General features: G+C 35.2%; 1 protein-coding gene across 1 annotated transcript in view; it reads right to left on the bottom strand.

The window, feature by feature from the left end:
- The window catches only part of CNTNAP2 (contactin associated protein 2), a 1,356,273-nt gene that overhangs the window by 1,051,901 nt on the left and 280,938 nt on the right, over positions 1-23,434 (bottom strand). The window contains exon 5 of the mRNA XM_026479097.4: positions 20,791-20,938. Coding sequence (XP_026334882.2) covers positions 20,791-20,938 — 148 coding nt within the window. The remainder of the gene's footprint in view (positions 1-20,790; positions 20,939-23,434) is intronic.

The raw sequence follows: 23,434 nt of genomic DNA, 5'->3' as shown, positions 1-23,434 counted from the left end.
AGGCAAAACCAACTTCCACATGATATGCTTTTTGGATCTGAAATAAGGGAAGTCCATGTATAACGTGACTTCCACTGACTGTGAGCACCAAGAGGCAGCATTCTGCTATTAGTTGGATTGTTCTAAATCCAGCTTTGGCAACCAGGGGTTGGATTTTAAGTCCTCTAATTCCTAGGCTATCTTGGTAACAGAACTGAATGGAATATCTCAGACCTGGCAGTAATCTGCTAAAAGTTAACAGTCTACAGACATCTTCGATTTCATTTTAAGAATTGTCATGGATCATTGAGATTTTTTTTCTCTCCTCTACTCAAATAATAGGTCAACGTGACCTTTGTTGCTTTGGAGTATTTGTACATCAAGCTCCAGCTGCAGATGTCAGATTCTTGCTCTTAGACCTCCTGAATTAACTTATAATGTACTTGCCTGCAAAACTGCCTTTCTCACCTTAATTTTGCTTTAGAGTTTGGAAAGTACATACAAAAAATCAGAGTCAGAATTATGATCACTTTCTCCATTTTCTTGAAGCCTCCTGACTCTAATATCCACTAAAACCCAAGTGAAATGTAATCATTTTCATCTTTAAAAAAGTAAACTTAAAAATGAGTGCCAATAAGAAACAGTTCATGTCTTCAAGAAAGTGATAACATACTCAGGAGAATATAGTAATAAGGCAATAATTAACTTCTCATGATAGTATATGATAAGGAACAAAATTAACAGAAAAGTGATGTGATCCAAGTGACAGACTAGTAGGTTCAATTCAACATCTGCCACTAACCAGCTAGTGTGCAAAGCCACTCTAGATTTCACTTACCTGGTATTTATGTAAGAGTTGTTAAAGATCACCTTAAATTGTATATTAGATTTGCACTTCCTCAATCTCTTTTGATAGTTGGAACTAACCAGCTCATATGGAGATCTCATTTGTCTTTGGTCAATTTGATCCCATCCTTAACCAATCTATTTCCCGACTTGGAACACAAAATGTCCTCTAAGTGAAGATTCAAACAGCTGTCATTTATTTAACAATTACTATGTGCAAGGCATTTTTTATTAAACTTTTCAGTTAATACTTACAATATTAAAGAGTAGATACTCTCATAGTCACTTAATAAATAGGAAGGTGATTTTGGAAAGGATCCATGACTTGTCCAAGGTCTCATAGCGAGTAAGAGAATAGCTGGATTTGGACAAGACTCTGAAAGAGCAAATTTCCTCTCCTTTTGTGCCTTTGAATCCCATCTCATCTACAAGTTTTTTCCACAGGAAGCAGAAATCAGAAGAAAACTTCATACAGGCTGGATTTACTTAATTACTGAGACATTCAAGGGTCCAGTATTTTATTTTTCATTTGGGCAAATTAACAACTTCACAGGCTCCATTTATAAAAAATTTGAGTTCTGGAAATTTTACAAAATTGATGTGGGATTTAAAGGGTTGTACTCACAAAATTTTTTTTTCTAGATTAAAATAAGTCAGTCAAATATGAAGATTTTAACAATGTCTAAGAAAGGATTTGTTAGAGAAAGATATGTTGAAAATGGGGAGAATAATTTTCCATTCACTATAGACCTTTCTTCTTTTTTCTGAGATATTTTAATATTTAATAGGTTCTTCTCTGATAAACAGAATATTTTGTAACTATTTATGGGAAAATATACTATAAGCACTGTTGGCTGCAGAAGGGTGAGGGAAGAGGAGGAGAGAAAAGTGGCAGGTGCGCATTCAAGAGAATCCAAGCAGCATTCACCTTCTGTGAAGAATGCCACTCTGAGCACAGGGAAAATGTCAAATCCATACAGAACAGTGAGGTCAGTCAGAGGATTCTTCCACATCATTTAGCACTTGAGATGCTACCCTTTTAACAACAAATAGCCTCTTGTTATAAGGTGGAGAGGTTTTTATGGCAGAATACATAGTGCATAGGAGTATACTGTGAACGTGTGTATGTGTGTGTCTGTGTCTACATATATTTTTTTTTCATAATGGGTAGAATAATTTTATGAACTATTTGTCATGAGAATTCTGATATATCAATTTGGATGGCATTTTTAATAATCCTTTTTTAATGGTCACTCAATACATCATTACTACAATCCTCCAAAATTAAAAAGTAAACTGATGCATTAAATGGCATGCTGATAGTAAGTCAGCATTTTAATATAGAGAATATTAGTCCAGCAGTCCCCCCTTATTCATGGGGCATATGTTCCAATATCCCCAATGGATGCTTGAAAGGAGTACTGAATCCTATATATAAACTATGTTTTAGTTTCCTATATATACATACCTATGATAAGTCTAATTTATAAATTAGGCACAATAACAGATTAAGAACTAATAATAAAATAGGAAAATTATAATAACATACTGTTATAAACTGAAATAAAAGCTATGTGAATATGATCTCTCTGCATCTGTCTCTCTCAAAATATTTAATGTGCTGTACTCATATTCTTCTTCTGGTGATGCTATGAGATGAGGTGAAATGCGGTGAATGACACAGCACTGAGATGCAGTGATGTTACTACTGACCTGAAGATACATCTGGAGAGCCATATGCTTCCAAGTGCGGTTGAGGGTAGCTGACAGTGTGGATAAAGGGGACACTACTGTACTGCTACTTTAACATGTCCTTTCAAAAAGGCATAAGTGTTATACTTAAAACCATTGAAGGACATCTGCTTAAGATTGAGAGCAGTGTTAATAACAGACATGGGTTTTATATTAATTTTAATGTCCCCATCTCTTTTTCTTTCCATCTCTCACTTCTTTTTCTTCATATCTTTCTACATCAACAGTTACTATAATTTTCAACTTACACACCCCTTCCTCTCCTATGAAGTTAAAATAATCATGCAAATATGCTGAGGAATCAAAATTGTGGTAAGGATATTTCTCATGATTTTAATGGCAATAATTTACTGAATTTAGGGTATTCTTTCCAAATATGTCTGTTTTTAATTATTTATGGTCAACTAAATCTTTTTTTAATTATTTATGTTTTTAAATTATTTATGGTCAACTAAATATTAATTATCAGATATTTTGCCTTCCATTCCTTATTTCCACATGACTTAATTCATTACTTAAAGGTAGCTTAAGCATGAATATTCTCGGGGCACCTGGGTGGCTCAGTCAGTTGAGTGTATACCTATTGGTTTCAGTTCAGGTCATGATCTCAGGGTCAGGAGATCAAGCCAGTCAGGATCTGCACTCAGTGGGAAGTCTGTTTCCACTATCACTCTCCCTCCCATGCCCTCCCCCACCCAGCTCTTTCTCTCTCTGAAATTAATAAATTTTTTAAAAAGAATTATTCTGGACCTCATTGGGCTCAACAGACTTCATAGGTCCACTAAGTTTGTAACAATCCTTTTTGCTTTCCAGAAAAATTGAGCATGTCACTGACTCCTCACCCTTAACTAAGTGTTAATAAAATTCCTACTGTGTCCCATACCTGTGGTTGCATAATTATCTTCTAGTGTAAACTGCTGAGCAATTAATTATTTCTTCCAAACCCTCTATACATTTCATGAATAAAATAGGGACTCATTCTTTCAAAGCTATTTCAATTTCAATAGTATCTACTATACACAAAGCAGAATGTTCAGGCCCAACACCTACCTACTGACTGAATTCTAAAAGAAATGAATACATACGAATACATACATGTTAACTTTGATATAATACAATAGAAAAGGACAGAACTCAATACTAAAACCAGATCCAGTATGGTTCTGCTACCTGTTCCTTACAGGGTGGTCTCAGAAAAAGCATTTCTCTCTTTAGGGGAGCTCTTCGTTCCTCACCTGCAAACTTAAGATCTAGGTCTAGGTCATACCCAATAGGCCTGCCACCTCTAAACATTTTTGGGCTCCATGACCCCTGTTTTCTGTTTTTCTTTAATGTCAATCATTTCAGAGAATCTCTTTCCTAAGCACTGGAAACTACATTTTGATGTGAAGGCAACTCCTTCTAGAAAATGATTATTACTCTGTATGAATATTAAGACTCATTTTCGATGCTTAACTAATGTTTAAGGCATGTTTCCTTATGAAGTTAAGAACAGATGTTGGATAATAAAATTCATCTCAGAGCGGAGAACCTAAGAAATAAATGAACAGTTACTAAATAATCCTGTGTGCTATCCAAGAGTACTAGGAAATGTGAACAACAGAAACGATAATAATAATGGCTAATATATTTATGACTGCTTACCTTAAGCCAGCCATTGTGTTAAGCACTTTAGATTTATTATCTCATTTAATCCCCATGCCAAATCTATGGAGTGCACATTATTACTCCCATTTTGAGGGGGGCAGCAATGGGGATTTGGGAAGCTTAAGCAACCATCTCAAATTACCCATTAAATAAACTTGGCATTTACTTTAGATTTCACTAAAAGAGCTATCTCCTTTCATTGCATCATACTGCTTACCATAAAGGAGAATGTCCTTCAAAATACAGTTAACGCAAATAATCCCTATACATGCATATTGTGTTCAAAACTCAAAAGTAACACTGTGAATTAAATTTTTGCAAATGAATGCTGAATATGTCAAAGATGCAAAAATCACCCCTGTCTCTATGCAATATTAGAGACTAATGCAAACACAAATTATTTTATTTGAAAACTGATGGCTTATAAAGTAGAAAAAAGGTATCACTTTGCTTAAGATATACTTTTTACCCTTTCTGATCTAATGACAATGCTTTTTATATTGTATTTATTCTTCATATTATTACTAATTGATGCATTCCATATAATATTCAAAAAGAGATAAATTTTAAAATATAAATCATAATAGTACAGAAATATTATAATGATTCTTCTTATGTACCATTTAAAATATAGATTTTGTGTACTTTTTATGATATTAATTCTCTACATACCACAATTAACAGTTTTGCTATTAGAAATTTGAACACTAAGTAAATTAGTTAATTCAGCTAGCTTTAAATTTTTTTCCAATGCAATCACTGTTTTCTCTTTTGAGGTAATGATTTATTGGTGGACCATCCAACAGGTTCCCAATTGGTTCAAATGCCCAGAAGTACCATAGAAGCAGGAGAGAGTCGCTGAGCTTGGGGAAGGAGGGGGTGTGGCCAGGGAGACAGTAAGTTTCAGGGACAAATAAATGTGTACACATTCAATGACATTGAATAAGACCCTAAAATGGAATGACGCCAAGATATGCTAAGATTAAATTCCCCTAAAGCCAAGACGGGAGCTCAAAATACAAATTGTTAATAAAGGGATTAGAACTTTCATACGCATCTGAATTTATAAATTGATATTCAAATCTTGCATACATTTGAACACTATATCTGATTACAGTAATTTCTGATAGTAATACAGTTATAGCACGTTAGTAATACAGAAAACTATGTAAGAGAAAATGAAAGTTATCCATAATACCACCTCTTAGAAATAATAGGGTTAATACTCATGCATTCTTCGTACTTTTTTTAATTTTTAAATTTTAATTTTTTTACCAACTGGTAAATGAAAGAAATATTGCTTTGTATACACAATTTTATGTTCTGTTTTTCTCTACCTAATTCCATATCATGACCATATTTTGTTGTCACTAAAAACTCTACATTTTCATATCGGCTGCACAGACAGTTTACTCAACCATTTCATCTTGTCACAGCTTTCAAAGAACTACTTCTACAAAAAGTCAGGCAAAGAGAAATCCACATTTTTCTCTTCCCATTATTCTAATGGAAGCATTTGGGAATAGGCAATCAATAAATAAACAAAAAAAAACACATCATTATCCTGGTTTTTGCACTTACTAGCTAAACAAGGAAACAAAAACTTAAATTAGCCCTCAATTTTCTCATTGATAAAATGGGGAAGATAGTAATTCCTCATTGTAGTAGTTTAAGAGGATTAAAGAAGGCACTTAGCACAATAGCTGACACATCATGACTGGTCAGTAAATGCAGGATACTCTACGTAAATAATGATAACAATAATTCTTACTACTATCCTCAGTGTAGACCTGTAATGCTCTAGTTTTATGCTGCCTGTACAAGCTAACATGCTTTGGTGGTGGGGGGGGGGGGAAGCTAGGCTGACGACGTGAAATGTAGGTGAGTTATTGTACTTCTTCAAACATTGGTATTCTCCTTTGCAAAATGGGACACTACCACCTATTTTTATACTAACATTACACACATAAGCCAAACACGATAAATGGTAGCTATTTCTCACCTTCTAGATACAGTATTTCCAATTAGATATATTTACAATTCAGATTAATGAAAATTCATCTAAACAAATGGTAGCTTAGTTAACCAAATCACCTTCTTTTTCCTTAATTAAAAAGTACCATGGAAATACTAACGTACTTAATTTTGAAATGAGATCCCAGTACATTATGGAAGATATCACAGTCAAAAGCATTCTCAGCATGCCTGGCTGGCTCAGTCAGTACAGCAAGAGACTCAATCTCAGGGTCATGAGTTCAAACCCCACAATGGACACGGAGCTTACTTAAAAAGAAATACAACTGTCTATTTAAGAAAAAAATAGTCCTTGATTTAAAAAAAAAAAAAAAAAGCATTCCTATTCTTTCTTCTCCCCTCAAAACAGGGATCAAATATCCTACACACACACACACACACACACACACACACAAATCAATTTTGAGGTCAAGATTACTACAAAGTGAGTGAATCATCTGAACCAGAAGGAAACTGCTCCAAGTTATCCAAATAGCTCTGACTTGGTCATTTCAATTAAAAGCAATAAAAAATCAGCCAAACCAATTTAATGACATCACCCACTAAAGTAACTGTTTAAACCTCTATAAAGAGCATAGTTTTACATTGTGTACATATTATACTCTAATTCGTATATCTCTGAATAAACATGATCAAGATGATACAATGATTTTATTCTCAAAATCCAAAGAGCTTTCATTCACTTGGATCCTATCATTCCATTTTCTACCACAGGCCTATAAGGAAGGGAGGGGGAAAACGCACAGCATTTCATATGGATTAGAAAGATCTGAGTGGGATTCCTGAACACATTCACTGGGTCCTGTGGTGTCACGTGGTGTTACATGGTCAACAGAAGTGTTGCAAAAAATGCAAAACCAGGCCTTCCTCCTCTCCTTAATAGTAGGCATAGAGGTCTTTGAAAAGCAGCTGAGAATAAGTAAAGCAAAGCTTTATTTTGCATATTTATCTCCCCTCTTAGAAAAAATCAGCCTTCACATTATACTCTAAAGGTCAATGTTTCTCAGTCTAAATGGAGTATGTTAAACAATATGAATTTGTATTCTATCAGCAAAGCACAGTCTATAACATTTCTTTTGTTTTTAACTGTCTATTGGCAAATGCAAAAGGCAAAGGAACAACCATATAAATAATACTCAGCCTAAACTGTGAGGAGGATCTAGTCAATCTTACCTTGATCCCAAACTTAAAATCACATTAAAGAAAATGTAAAATTATCCAAAGACGAATACAGATCCAAGATGACCCTAGTTGAAAAGATGATATTAACTATGGCAAAGTATCAATGAATTGGCAACTAAAAACAGCTTATATCTTTAAAATGTGTAAAAAATTTTGCACGATTCTCCACAAATGACACAGACAAAAGATACAAGAATTCGGGGGGTCATTTTTCTTGCAATATTTATGCTGATAAGGTGATATAGGAGTGTTTCTACGTACAGTATATACACAGGAGCTCTATAACTATAAGCACACTGTAATACGATGATTATCACCCTTATCAAAATGAGTCTTAGGAAATCTCACCATGCACATAGCAAGCACTAAAATACAGATTAAATGAAAACTAAACCGATTCTTACAATGTGTTTTCTTTATTTCACAATGCTGAGCATTGTGAATAACAATCTAATTACCAGTGACAAGTACAATCTATACAAGCAGTTCTCACTCAGGGGCAATGTTGCCCCCCCCCCACAGGGGACATTTCTTAATATCTGGTGTCAATTTTGGTTGTCACATCTGGACAAGGAAGGATGATGACTAGCATCTAATAGGTAGAGGCCAGTGATGCTGCTGAAGACTCTACACTGAACATCCTCTTGCCCCCATGCCCAGCAATGAATTATCTATCTGGCCAAAAACACCACAGGTCAAGGATGAGAGACCTTGATCTATACTGATATTCACCATAGCAGAAGTATAAAACATGATTTGTTTTAAAACATTCTTTTATTTTAGAAAAAATAAGAGCAAGAACAGAGAATAAAAAGAGAATGAGTGGCACAAATTATAAAACAGGAGACACAGATTATAAAAACAGAGTTATAGAAGGTCTTGGGAGAGATGTGGGAGATTCTGTCACCATGCTGAGCAGCTGTTGGACAGCCCAGAATGAGTCTACATTGTTGGTTGACAAAGGAGAAATCACAATGCACTTTCTAGTTATTCTATGCTCTTGAATTCAGAGAACCTCCTTTGCACAACAGTTCTAAATGCATTTGTGTGATGTTTTACCTTAAACATTGTTGAAAACAGCTTGTCTGAAGAATGAATCAAAACCCCCGTTCCATCCTACCCTTTGGATATGCTTCTGTGCTTCTCACTGGGGTTTGCTATACTATTACTAAACTTGCTTTTCGATTGCTGACTTTGGCACTGGTAAATATAATGTATTTCTGGTCAACAAAAGCATTTCTATAACAGACGGACACAACTTATCTAAATTTGGAGTAGAGTTTATTCAGAAGGGCTGTTAAACCAACTGTGCTCAGAGTCAAACACTTAAGAGTGAGTGACCTTGGTCATATTTTTATCTTGTCCTTTGCAACACAGAAAAACCTTGTAAAATGATTTGAGGAAGGGAATTATCTTTTCTATATAAGCACAATGACATAGGAAAGAGGATTCTCCCCACCCCCAATCATAACATTTGCATTTTAAAGTAAGTATAAGAAGCCACTGGCCCATTCTCTAAATTCATTTTGTATGATACACAAATATGGCTGATACAGCATGTTTAAAATTGTACAAACCACTAACTATCTGCTAAACAGCAGGTTGATAACAGGGAAGAAAAAGTGTCGCATGAGGCATAACATGCTGCTGATCTAAGGCTAGTACTTAATAGAATCCATGTAGTGATACTAGGATCAGATGGGTAAATCAGATTTATACAAATAAAGGTCTTGCTAGAGCTAATTATTGGTAAATTATTTTACCAATAATTTCAAGAAACAAGCAATCACGAGGCTCTAGTATGAGGCCTAAAATTATGGTTCAGTATTATGTGTACCCTGACATCCGAGAAAAGCCCAGAGGGTCTCAAATGGCCTAACTGCAAGTTCCCCCTACAGCTCTGCTCCCAGGGTTAAGGTACCTCAGCCAAAAATCTTCCCTTATTTCAGGGATCAGGCACAGTTTCTGCTTAACACCGAGCATTTTGGTCGTGAAATATCTCCAACACTTCAATGATCACCTAGCTTAGGAGTTCTTTTCCAGGGAGTCATGTTCATAAATCCAGAGAACCTAAGTGTGTTTACCATAAGCAACATAAAACAGGTTCATAACAGGAATGCTCAAAACATTCCATAGATAAGGACTTTCCTCCTAGAAAAGTTAATTATTTGGGAGTGGAGGGGGAGCTGTTATCAGTATCAGAATGTTTACAAAGAGACTGGCCCAAGTTACCTGCCTTCTTCCCTCGGATCATTCTCCCATTAACTGGAAGAGAAATGGAACAGAGATCAGGTTCAACTCCTCCTTGTCCACCAAAACAAGCACAAAAGACTGAAAAGACTAATATAACATTGTTTGGAGCATAAGAAAATATTACATATATATTCCAATGCGAATAGGACAATGAAAAATTGTGATAATTTTTTTCAAGTCTAGGTATGTAAAATCTGATAATAGTCTAATAGAAATAAAGAAATAAAATGTTTTAAAATGAGTGATTTTTATTTTTTAAAGTGATATATCCAAATAACTTGCATTGCTGGAAGGTTTAAGTGAGCATACTAAATGATTATTTTATTATACTGTTACTCTTAATTCATGAGGGCGATAACTGCCATCTTAAATATTTGCTCTTTTCTCCCTAGCTAAGCTAATTTAAATAGGTGATAATTAAGACTAACACCTCAAGAATAAAAGCTAATAAAAGAATCTCTAAGTATATATTTGCAGTGTTTTGAATTTTACTTCTTTCCTCACATTAACCAGGGATTATTAAGTGAATGTTGATGGACTGCATAACTGTAATTTTGACTTTCATATTCTTTGCAACCTCCTAACATATATAAGGATTAACACATATATGTAAAAGGTAGTGAAAATATCTCAGGAGCTGAGGTTCCCTGAGGAAATGTACTGACTGAGGTTGATAAACTTTTCTATACCAAAATGCAAGAAAGCTTGAGTTGTGTCGTTTGCAAGCTGTCCTTAAATGAGTGTATTATGATGACCAGTCCTTTAAATTTTCCTGTTGGACATGTGGGCTGTACAATACTGTTGAGATACTTTTCTTGCTGAATATCTTCTCTATGTTTTTATAAATGAGAACTGTAGGCCAATTTTTAATAGTCATTAGAATCTACAAAATAATACTTTCTGTAGGCCATCACTGTGATTATAAAAAGTCCCTGTGGGTGGAGAAGAAAAGAAGAATTAGCCAAAGGAGAGAAGTATCAAATGACAGAGTAGGAGCAATGCTTCATATCGTTATGAAGGATTTCTAGGTCTGTAATTAACTCACTTATGCAAGTCACATAACCCCGTGGATTTTGGTTCCCTCATTAGTAAAATAAGGGATTGGGTTGGGAGGTCTCCTGGGAACTTTTTAAAGTTCTTGTAGAGTATGCACAGAACTCTTTGTATTAATCAAAATACCTTATTTGTAAACCATGCTAAAGCATGGTTTTCGTTATTTTATTCTAATTTTCAACCAGTTATCATAATATGCATATGTTTTGTTTTAAAATGTGTATTTTTTAGAAAATTACTTTATGAAAAGAATTCTGAACTAGTATTTACAATAAAAAATATACCCTCTCTTATTCCACAACAGAAGTATACTGTTAGTCCTAATTCAAAACTGCAAACAGGTATGAGTATATATTATTCTCTACCAATAATTTTGGTTTATTTTAAATCAACGTTGTTGATTTTATATGTGAATTTAGAAAATTCTTAAGGGTAAATTAGATTTTTATAGTAAGCAATACAATGTAAATCTAACTCTAAATCAATGTCTAAGTAAGCATTTGTCCAAAATATGAACTAGCTGTCATTTGTGACTCTCATGTATCTAAGGAGAAACTTACTTATACTTCCCATGTTATCTCACTGAATAGACTCAATAGTAACTACCTTCCAAGTAAAAGAAATTACACTGGAAAAAATACTTAAATGCTGATAGCATGCATCTTCATAGACATGAAAAATGAGAATGTAATTCTTTGTTTTTCATACTATAAATTTCCTTTCAATGCAAATGTCACCCTCAAATGTCAATCCAGAAATGAGACTCACCAAGTATCTGACTTTTCATTGTATAAAATGACAATAACTTATTATCTTGTAATACCTATACTTTGAATTTACATTGCCAGGTAAGTCAAAACCATAACACAAATGATTCAGTTTATTTTTCACCATCTCAAAAGTATTTTTCACCTGCCATAATAAACTTCTTTTGCTGCATTATTACCATCAAGGTGAGCTACAATTAGATATATACAGATAATCTTTCTATTACAAAGTATTCCAATTCAAGTTTGAAATACAAACTTCTTTTCAAAGACCTGGAGAATATATGCGCTTGAAGCTAAGTTCCATTTCTCTTAATGGCAAGAATATTCCTGGTTATAACATATCAAATTTATTTTTTATCTACTTGCACAGGCATAAGAACAGAGCATGTCCTTCATATATAACATACTACTGTAACAATTTTAATGATCTCTTTACCACGTGTAACTTGGCTTTGATAACTATTAAATCTATTTTTATACTGAATTACTTTTATTTTCACATTAATCTTGATATAAAGTTCAAATTAACTAGAGTATGATATTTTTCCTCTGATGATAAGCAATTTACATGTTTATAATTCATAAAGCAGCCTTGTGAAATTATGGTTTAAACAGAAATAACATAAGGCCTCAAAACACTGAAATTAGAAAAAGAAATACTAAATTCTTTGCTTTGTATGACTCTTTTGGGTCATCTATTAATACAGTCAGTACAGCAAGTCTTTCAAAACTGTGTAGGCACCTACAGGACCATTCAATATGATGCAACAGAATCATACCCTGTTCAACTAATGAAAGAATCTATCCAGCATCAAAGAGTAGTCAATTTCCACTGAGGGAGTAAGTTAGGTCTGCATCATTTACATCTGATTTTAGTTCAGTTCAGCAAACATCACTTGCATACGGTCTGATAATTGACAGGATGCCAATAATGAATACGGTGACTGTGTCTGCCCTCTCCCCCAGTATCTCACACTCTGCTATATTTTGGAATACTTTGATACATATTTCACTGGAAATATTCACACAGTGTAATGGGGGTAAAAAGAAATGTGGTTCATTCTGGAAATACAGAGAAGTCTTGTTGAAAATTGCACCTCAACTGAATCCTGGAAGAGAAGAGACTAAGAATGGAGAGGACACTGTGCTTGGAGAGGATATCCTGGACAAAAGCATGTTCAAGAAGCACAGCATGTACTGGGAAATAGAAATAGTTTCTATTATTAGAGCACAGACTGCAACATGGCAATGAGAGGATGTAAGAATGCAGAGGTAACAGAAAGGGCACTATGTTTCAAGCTAACACCTTAGTTTAGGTAATGGAACACCATTAAAGTATTTTAACCACAGGTATGATATGCTGCACTTTAGATTTAAAATTAGCAAAATGCTTTACAAATAGAATTCAATAAATGCTAATGGGATTGGTGAGTCTATATCACAATATACTGATCCCCAGGCAACATAATAAATCTTTTACTTCGTGTGTGTGTATGTGTGTGTGCGAAGAACACAAAATACAAGTAACTAGAACCCTTTTATTTTACGCAAAATTAAATATTTAATTTAAATAGGAAAACATGGGTGGACTTCCAAAACTGCTTCTTAGTTCTCTGCCCAGCTAATCTAAACAGAAATTCTTACTAATTTTAATGAATATATATGTTCTCCAAAATTCATATCCACCTAGAAACTCCAAACATGGCCTTACTTGGGAATGCAGTCTTTTCAGATGTAATTAGTTACTTTAAGATTAGGTCAACCAGGGGCGCCTGGATGGCACAGCAGTTAAGCATCTGCCTTCGGCTCAGGGCGTGATCCCGGTGTTATGGGATCGAGCCCCACATCAGGCTCTTCCGCTATGAGCCTGCTTCTTCCTCTCCCACTCTCCCTGCTTGTGTTCCCTCTCTCGCTGGCTGTCTCTATCTCTGTTGAATAAATAAATAAAATCTTAAAAAAAAAAAAAAAAGATTAGGTCAACCAGAGCTACAGGCATCACAATTCTGGACTTTAAGCTGTATTACACAGCTGTAATCATCAAGACAGTCTGGTACTGGCACAAAAACAGACACACAGATCAATGGAACAAAATAGAGAACCCAGAAATGGACCCACAACTCTATGGTCAACTTATCTATAACAAAGCAGGAAAGAATATCCAATGGAAAAAAAGTCTCTTCAATAAATGGTGCTGGGAAAACTGGACAGCCACATGCAGAAGACTGAAACTGGACTGCTTTCTTACACCATATACAAAAATAAATTCAAAATGGATGAAAGACCTAAATGTGAGACAGGAATCCATCAAAATCCTAGAGGAGAACACAGGCAGCAACCTCTTTGATCTCAGCTGCAGCAACTTCTTACTAGACACATCTCCAGAGGCAAGGGAAATAAAAGCAAAAATGAACTACTGGGACTTCATCAAGATAAAAAGCTTCTGCACAGTGAAGGAAACAACAAAACTAAAAGGCAAGGGACAGAATGGGAGAAGATATTTGCAAATCACATATCTGATAAAGGGTTAGTATCTAAAATCTATAAAGAACTTATCAAACTCAACACTCAAAAAATAAAAAATCCAGTTAAGAAATGGGCAGAAGACATGAATAGACATGTCTCTAAAGAAAACATACAAATGGCTAACAGACACATGAAAAAAATGCTCAACATCACTCATCATCAGGGAAATACAAATCAAAACCACAATGAGATACTACCTCACACTGGTAAGTATGGCTAAAATTAACAACTCAGTAAACAATAGATGCTGGGGAGGATGCAGAGAAAGGGGAACCCTCTTACACTGTTGGTGGGAATGTAATCTGGTGCAACCACTTTGGAAAATAGTATGGAGGCTCCTCAAAAAGTTAAAAATAGAACTACCCTATGACCCTACTAGGTATTTATCTGAAGGATACAAAATTAGTCATTCAAAGGGGTATGTGCACCCCAATGTTTATAGCTGCAATGTCCACAATATGGAAAGAGCCCAAATGTCCATCGACTAATGAATGGATAAAGAAGATGTGGTATATATGTGCACTGGAATATTACTCAGCCATCAAAAAGAATAAAATCTTGCCATTTGGAACGATATGAATGGAACTACAGTATATTATACTAAGCAAAAGAAGTCAGTCAGAGAAAGATAATACCATGTGATTTCACACATATGTGGAACTTAAGAAACAAAACAGATGAACATAGGAGAAAGGAAGGAAAAGTAAGATAAGATAAAAACAGAGAGGGAGGGAAACCATAAGAGATTCTTAACAATAGAGAACCAACTGAGGGTTGCTGGACGGAGGTGGGTGGGGGGATGGGGTAACTGGGTGACAGGCATTAAGGAGGGAAGTTAATGTTATGAGCAGTGGGTGTTATGTACAACTGATGAACCACTAAATTCTACCACTGAAACTAATACTACACTATGTGTTAACTAACTACAATTTAAATAATATCTTGAAAGAAAAAAAAAAGGGTTAAGTCATACTGGATTAGGGTGGATCTTAAATCCAATGAGTGGTGTCTTTCTAAGAGAGCCATGTGAAGATACAGACACTAAGACACGAGAGAAGAAGGCTATGTGAAGACACAGACCCCGACACACACAGGGAAGGTCACGTGAGGACACAGACCCCAACAAACACAGGGAAGAAGGCCGTGTAAAAGGGGAGGCAGACACTGGAATGATGCGCAAACAGGTCAAAGAGCACGAAGGACTGCCAGCAACCACCAGAACTCAGGGAGACACATGAAACAGTTTCTCCCTCTGAGCCTGCAGAAGGAATCAACTTTGCTGACACCTTGATTTCAGACTCCTGCCCTCCAGAACAAATCCTGTTGTCTAACACTACACAGTCTGTGGTTCTTTGCCACGACAGCCCTGGGAAACTAACATACATATACACCGCAGCACCTCTTGCATAGGCAGCATGGGAGTGTGAGCGTCAGTTTGCGGTCCCTGTAGGAGGACAATCGCATTTGCACAGCATGAAAAGGATAAAACACTGTCCTTTTTTTGTATTTGGCTTTTCCCAATACTTTTTCCTGCCCTAGTCTGGTGCTTACTTTCCACCACGATTTGCACTGGGCGATATATCCAGGCTTTGTTAATTACTCATCCAAATTGAAGGCATATACAAAAATTAGTTTAGTTATGTGTATCTTGGTTTCCTAAGGCACAGACCTCACTCATGAAGACTCTGGTTAAAAGCTAATATAGTATTTGTCCCCAAAAATGCTCACTTCAATCAGGACACTCTGCTGGGCTTGAGTAAAATCAATGTTTGAGTACTGCAGCGATAAATGATTTTTAGAAATTATTAGACCGACTTCTCCCTTCTGCTTCATGTAGTCCCTCTGGTACATAGTAAGAAGATTAGCATCGGTGTTTTGGGAGAAGATTTACTGAGTTGCTAAGTTTTAAAAATAACAGCATCCACTTGTTTCAACTAAACTTGAGGGAAAACCAAATGTAGAGGGAGCAGAATAATTTAAAATGACTTTGGATTCACTGAAATTAGAACTCATATTATCCTCAAGACAAGTCAGGAAACAAACAGTGGAAGTCCTAAAGGCTTCAAAGTAGTGACCTGGAACTAACCTTCTCCACTTGGAATACAGTGAACTTTTTATTTGCAAACTTGAGAAGTACCAAATTTTTCAGATGACAAAGTGATCACGGAAGAACTGCACAGAGGACAAATGACAAACACAAGGGGAATTGCAGAAGGCACACACTCCAACAGAAGAGTGCTCACACTGAGATTTCGCCCTCTCCAGTTCTTCTGGCAAACTTTGAAATAAAAGAAGTACAAACCCATTCCCTATCCTGGAACTTTAAGAAAGACCTCAGATATATCCTCTAAGGGGTTTCTAGAAAGATGAGAGAATTCATTTCTCTCTCCCACGGGAGTAATTGAAGGCTAGTTTCTCCTTGCTGGGACCCTAGCATACACAGTACTGCTAACTATTACGAGGGCAAAATAAAAGAGTATACCTGACTTTTCCCCCTCAAAGATCCATGATTCTTTTTCTCATTGAAAAATCAAAGTCTTTGATGCAATAGTTCACTAAATTAAAAAAAAAAAAAAAAAGAAAAGAAAGAAAGAAAGAAAAAGAAATTAGAAGGCCATCTTCTAAGGACCCTCTCTAGCCTGAATTCCAGGATGGGTAAATTTAAACAATAGTACCTTTAGGAAAGTTGTCCATCACAAATATGTTTAGCACATATTTTTTTATTATAAATGTGTATTTTTCTTGGAAAAGACATAAATACAATTTGCATTCTTCACAAATAGATAAATAAAAATAATCTGATCTGGACATTGTTAGGAAAATGGCCGAGTTGGGGATCTGGTTAAAGAAAGGACTAGTCATCAACTCTTTGACAATAAAGACTGCGTCCAGGATGATTAAATCATTGTTCTCCAAACTAACGGAACAATCAGAGAATTCCATTTAAAAAATAAATGTTGTAGGTTCTTTAAACTATAAAAGAACATGGAAGAAAAATAATAAGCAGATGTTTTGGTTCTTCTAATCTACACCAACCAGTATGGTAGCCAGTAGTCACACTATTTAAATTCAAAATTCAAGTGAATTAAACTAAATACAATTTAAAGTTTAGTTCCTGAGTTGTCTCAGCTACGTTTTAAGTGCTCAAAAGCCAAATGTGACTAAGGGACTACAGCAGGTCAAGGATATTTACATCTTTGTTTAAAGTTCTACTGAAGAACACTCCTCTAGAGCTATTTTTGTATCTTTTTTTCCCCCTAAAATGATATTGATACTTGTATCATTTCCAGTCCCTGTTACACAAATTACCCCCAAGTGGGTAGCTTAAAACAACAGCTCTGTTCTCTCACAGTTTTGGAGGCCAAAAGTCCCATATCAGTTTCACTAGGTTCAAATCAACATGTCAGCAGGACCTCAATTCCTCCAGAGGCTCCAGGGAGAATCTACTCCTCTCCTCTTCCAGGTTTTGGTGGCTGCTGACATCCCTTGACTTATAAACGTATCACTTGATCTCTGCTCCATGGTCACAGTGCCTCCATTTTCCTGTCTGTGAATTCTCCCTCTGCCCACCTCTCAAAAGGATAGAACCCACTGTACTTAGAAGCCCCCTGGACAATGCAGGATAATCTCCCTATGTCATGATCATTAACTTAATCAAACACTCTGCCTTATTAAGTAACATTTACAGTTCCAGGGATTAGCACCTGATATCCTACTACAATGGTATTTTTCAATTTCTATTTTACATTTTATTTTATGTTGCCAATTCATCATTTACTCCACTGGCACCTACTGTTATAATGTTAATACAGTTTCTTAAAGTGTACGACTTTCCCCCCTAGAGTGGCTTATGCCCTAGAAAAGCCTAGCTTCCTACTTAGCTTCAGGTATTTTTTTCCTTCCCATCTTGTGACTGTCAAAGCCCGGGCTAGATGGAGAAGGCCATGATAGCATGAGCTCACAACTTCACAGATCCACTTGCAACAACTGTAGAACACGCTGTCCTATTTTAAGCCACGCCTGTGTCACCCTACACTATTTGCCTTTGGGCATGCGGCATTTGACCTTACTCTGAGTTCTAAAGTAACTCCATTGATAGTGTTGGTTTAAAAATCATTATTTTTAAAGAAAGCCATCTCAAAAATAACACGTCTGAAAAGAGAAAGAGAGGGAGTTGGCTATAAAAACTACTCAAAACAATTAGAAAAAAGATAAATAAAAGACAACCCAATAGAAAAACAGGCAAGATTCTTTAACACTTCAAAGAAAGAGGCTATACATATGAATGACAAGCATGACCTCCTTAAAAATCAGGAAAGTGCTCACTAAAACTAAAATGAGATATAATGAACACCCACCACATGGCTAAAACTTTCAAATCAATACTAAGTACCCAAATTTGTGAAGCAACAGGAACTCCAGTACACTGGTTGTGGGACTCTAAGTTGATACAACCACTTCGGAAAAAATTTTGTCATTATTGACAAAAATTAAACATGCATATATCCTAACCTAGTAGTACCCTTTCCTAAGCTGACATCCACGAGGAACATTTATAGCAATTCTATTAAACAGTCGAAAATGGAAACAATTCAAATATTCATTAACATAAAATGAACTGATGATTGTAGAATATTCACACAACAGAGTAACAGTGCCAATGAAAATAATCAAATACCTTAAGTAACAGTGTGGATAATTCTTACAATTATTATTTTGAAGAAAATAAGTCAGATGGGAAATAATGTATATTTTAGGATTCCATTTTTATGAAACTAAAAAAATGTAAAATTATGAAGATAAAAATCAGGTGAATTTTTACTTTTAAAAAGCAGCAGTAACTGGGAGGGGGCCTGATGGGTGCTTCTGGGGTGTCAATATGATTCTTTTATTGACTTCGTGATGATCACATCATTGTTCATTTTGTTGGAATTAAGGAGTAGGAAAATAGAACAGTGGTAGTGAGCTCTAGCAATGTGCCAGACTCACCGGTTTTCCTCAGGCGATGTGTCTCTGGGTGAATTTTAACTTTCACTATTTTTATCCTAATAAATACTACTATATTAATTGTCCCACCTTGTCTCTCATAGAATGTCTTCCTTATTCACTGTGGTATTACTAACATTCAGCATATTTCATGACACATAAAAAGTATTCAAAAGTAATTATTAGTAAATTACACACCTCATGGTTTCCATGAAGAGTATTACACATTTTTCATTTACTGAAAGCTGAACATGCTCCCTAGAAAATCCATCATGCAGAGAAAAATACCACATTTTGTCTTGGCCTTCCCAATGCGCTGACAGTTAGAATACATGTGAACGCAGTTCTGTATCCTTAATATACAGATCACACAGAGAAAACCCAGATTTATGTCAGGACTCATTTTAGGCTTCTCCTAACAAGTTAAATCTTCGTCCTGAAGATCTACATTCTGCTGAAGAACTAAATTTCTATGCCTCTCTACTCATTATATTTGCTATAATAAAGTGATGACCAAATAAAACAAACACGTATAGAATTTTTAAAGGATCTCCATGACCCCTTTCAGTAACCAGTTCAGTTTGCACTAACAATGTTGCCCATGAATAAATAAATAGGATTTGGTCATCATGACAGCTACTATTTTCACCAATCTCTGTAACTGACTCGTACATAGGTGAAAGCTTTATACATATTTTTATTATAAACTACCAAATGTTTGGTTAATTTTAAAAACCTTGCCAATAGGTCATTTGCCATCTTCTGGTTATAGAGAACTTTTATTTTGACGTATCTATAGGAAGGGTAGGGGAGAGTCCAATAGTAGACTCCTAGGAGGAGGGAAATATTTTATCAGAGAATTCATATTCTAAAGCCAGTGTTTGCAAATCATGTATTTGCAGTATGATTCTCTACTACCTAGTAGCCTCAAAATAGCTCAAACAATCTTTAAAGTAATTCTGTGTTGGCACTGCCTTCATAGAAGCAAATAAGCAAAGATAAATCATCAACCTTGGCCTGAAAGAAATTCCACAGATGAAGTTTTAAAGAAACTAAGGTCATAGTCAAGGAGACAGAGAAGAGAAGGACAGGCAGATAAGGAGGCTACAAAGAAGAAAGACAGAAGAGGAGGAGGAGCAAACAAGCACTACTGGTAAAAATGAGCAGAAGCAAGACAGCAGAGCTTCAATCCCCAAAAATCCATAATATTACAATTATTAGACATATATATAATGCATTTAAGAAATAAAAAAAAGTTTAAAACATGATTAAAAGAAAAGAATCATTTTAGGTGACCAAGTCAATTTTTAAAAGGAGCAAATAAAACTTACAGGCATATAAAATATTATTGACATTAAAACTTAGTGGTTAGCTTTAAAATAGTAAAAGGTGAAATGGATGAGAATTGAAAGGAAATTCTCAAGACTGTATCCAAAATCCATCATAAAGAGTCAAAATGATGGATAATACAGTAAGTTTCTAATTTTTAAATACTGCATAAGACTTCGGGCAACTTAATTAATAAGCTTTGTCGTTTTAGTCTACTGAACAAAAATCACTTCCCAAATCTTCTGCTTTAGGTATTTTTATATGTGTTTTTGTGCAAAGATGTAAAAATATACAAATAAACTCACACATTATTTATATATAAAAACAAGACAGTTTATTGTCAGAGAAAGCAAGTAATGTTAAATAATCAAAAATAAACAAATTACTAATTAAGTGAAGATGACAAAATCCACCACAAATTTCAACAGATACTCACAGTAAGAACAGCCATAGACTTCAATTCTGAGCCCAATGCGGCCTTCTCCGTTCCAGTCCAGAGGCACTATGCGCACATAGCGGGCAATAACGGGATGCTGTAAATCATGCCGAACCACACTATCAGAGTTGATGTTCCCAGGAAATGCCTGGAAAAAAAGAACAGGGATTAAAAAATTAAAGAAAAACGTGCTTTGGAAACAACCACGTTCTCGTGTGCTAAATAAATTTAAATTTTTTTATCCAATGGCAGGATTTTATATTTTCTACTGTAAACAATTTGAACAAAGCTACTATACTTCCTTTATTTGAAAACAAGTCTGGTTTTAAACAGAATAGGCCAAAATTTCTATAGGTCCTTCAAAGGTGAAAATACACATATATTAGAAGAATGAAACACTATATGGTACCCACTGTAGTATCCAGTAAATATTTAAATTATGAGTTCTAATATTTTGCATTTAAATTACAAACAGTTTTTTAGCCTCCAACCATGTTTCTTGCTTTTTAAAAATCTTATCTACATTACCCATGCCACCAATAGAAATCTGAACTTTTTTCACCATCTTAGATAAAAGAACTGAATACATTGTGCAAGTAGCCAGGGTTTTCTTCTTTTTATTGGCATGAACACATTTACAGAGCTTACGAGTTGATCAGAAATGTGTCCATTCCATATTTCTCATTTACAGAGGATTCTGTCAAATCAAAAGAGTGATTTCCCATGAACCTTATTTACATTGAAAAGTTCACATTGTTTATGTTTTTTCAGCAGAGAACAAATGGATTTTCTTCAGGCATGGCTATCATTTATTCGGGAAACATTTGTAAAACATCCACTCCATAATAAGTATAGAACAAGATAATATGGGGGACATAAGATGTCTAGAGCCATAGACACTACACTCAAAATGATCACAATCTAATAACAGGGAAAATGTCAGTATAAAATTCTCATTCAAGGAAGATTTAAAGCAATAGACCATCATAATTTAGAAGATATAAGTCAAATAAGTGAGAAATATGTTTGTTCCATTTTAAACATCAGCTGTTCTAATTTCATACATACATTCTAGCTCTGTCTGTATTAGATAACTTGAGTTTTTGTAATGCTGTATTCCACGTGACATCCTCTTTTATATTTGTTTATATGATCTCTTAAACACTGAAATAAAAATTTTAAGAAGAAAACTACCCTTTTATAATCACACAATAAACACAACATAAGCACCATATTATGTGACTAAGTTGTCTTCTTGACCTGAGGCTTTGAATTTGCTTCTATATAAAAATATAAGTTCTACCTTTAAAAAATTATTTTGTAACAATTTTTATACACATAGAATTGACAATAAGCAAAAAAAGACATGCTTTTGATAAAAAGTACATAGCAGCTTTGAAGCAGGAGGCTCTGGTTTACTCTCACACACACGGCACAACCCTGAATTTGTGGTTGCAAGGTTTGTTACCTGATGGGCACTCTTTGGTCACACTCCAGCCTCCAAAACTCAAAATGTGCAATGTAAGACCTAGTAATATGGGGCTCAAACTGAAATATTTCCTCAGGATTAAAACTATTTTGTATAACATTTAAATGTCCAACAATCTACACAAGGGTAAAACTTAGTCTATAACATGTACAATTGTGTGTTTGAAAACTGGGATAGTCGTCAGGGATGATTCCGTTTCACCCTCCGGGGTGATCTTCATTCTAGCTCCATCCACCTTTTCAGAATGGGCCACACCCTGCATCAAGCCTGCAATGAGCTTTAGGTTATAAATGTTAACACTGAGAGCATCTTCTTTGTACCTTGCTGACAAAATTTGATCAAGAAAAACAGCAGAAGTTTTTTTTTTTTTTTTTTTAGGTATTTTTCTAGCCAGGTTGTAGCTTTACAAAGATGCCACAAATCTATTTTATGAAATTGGGGCTGCATTTTAATACCACTACTGGTGGTTCTGGCTCCAAAAGGAATATGGGTCAGCATCCCTGACCAAAATCACTGCAATTAAATCCCTATAGCATTTAAATTAATCTAAAAATTACCTTAACTATTACTAAATAACAATACTAACTTAAGTATATGCTTGCCATAGTCTTTGGTGATGATATATAAATATTAACAACAACAATATCAAGTAACTCTTTTGGAACTCTATCTCTGAGCATCTGTAGTCCTTTGAGGCCTGATAGAAAACAAAACACTCTTCTGTGTTTCTCCTCTACTCCAAAACTTCACTCTGACACCAGATGCAAGAGTTTTCCCACACATCAAGAAATTCTCTGATTCTTCGTGAACACTAGCTAGCGGTCCTATAATTTAACTCAATTCTGACACTACTTACCTGGAGTTAGAGTGAGATTCCACAGGCTAGGGGGGGAGTCCCACAAACCGCCCTGCCTCAGATGCCCATCTCAAGTCTACTTTGTCCCTTCTGCTTCTGACAGACCAGCTAAAAATAGGTTCCCATGACTCCCTTCTTAAGTCTAATCATTTGCTAGAATGGCTCACGAAACTCAGAAAACCAGTTTACTACAGATTACTGGTTTATCACAAAAGGATACGACTCAGCAATGCCAGACAGAAGAGATGCACAAAGCAAGGAATACAGGCTTCCACACCTTCTCCAGGGCTGCCACCTCC

Source organism: Ursus arctos, unplaced genomic scaffold (assembly GCF_023065955.2).
Source record: "Ursus arctos isolate Adak ecotype North America unplaced genomic scaffold, UrsArc2.0 scaffold_3, whole genome shotgun sequence".
Lineage (NCBI taxonomy): Eukaryota > Metazoa > Chordata > Mammalia > Carnivora > Ursidae > Ursus > Ursus arctos.
This window is presented reverse-complemented; position numbering and strand designations above follow the sequence as displayed.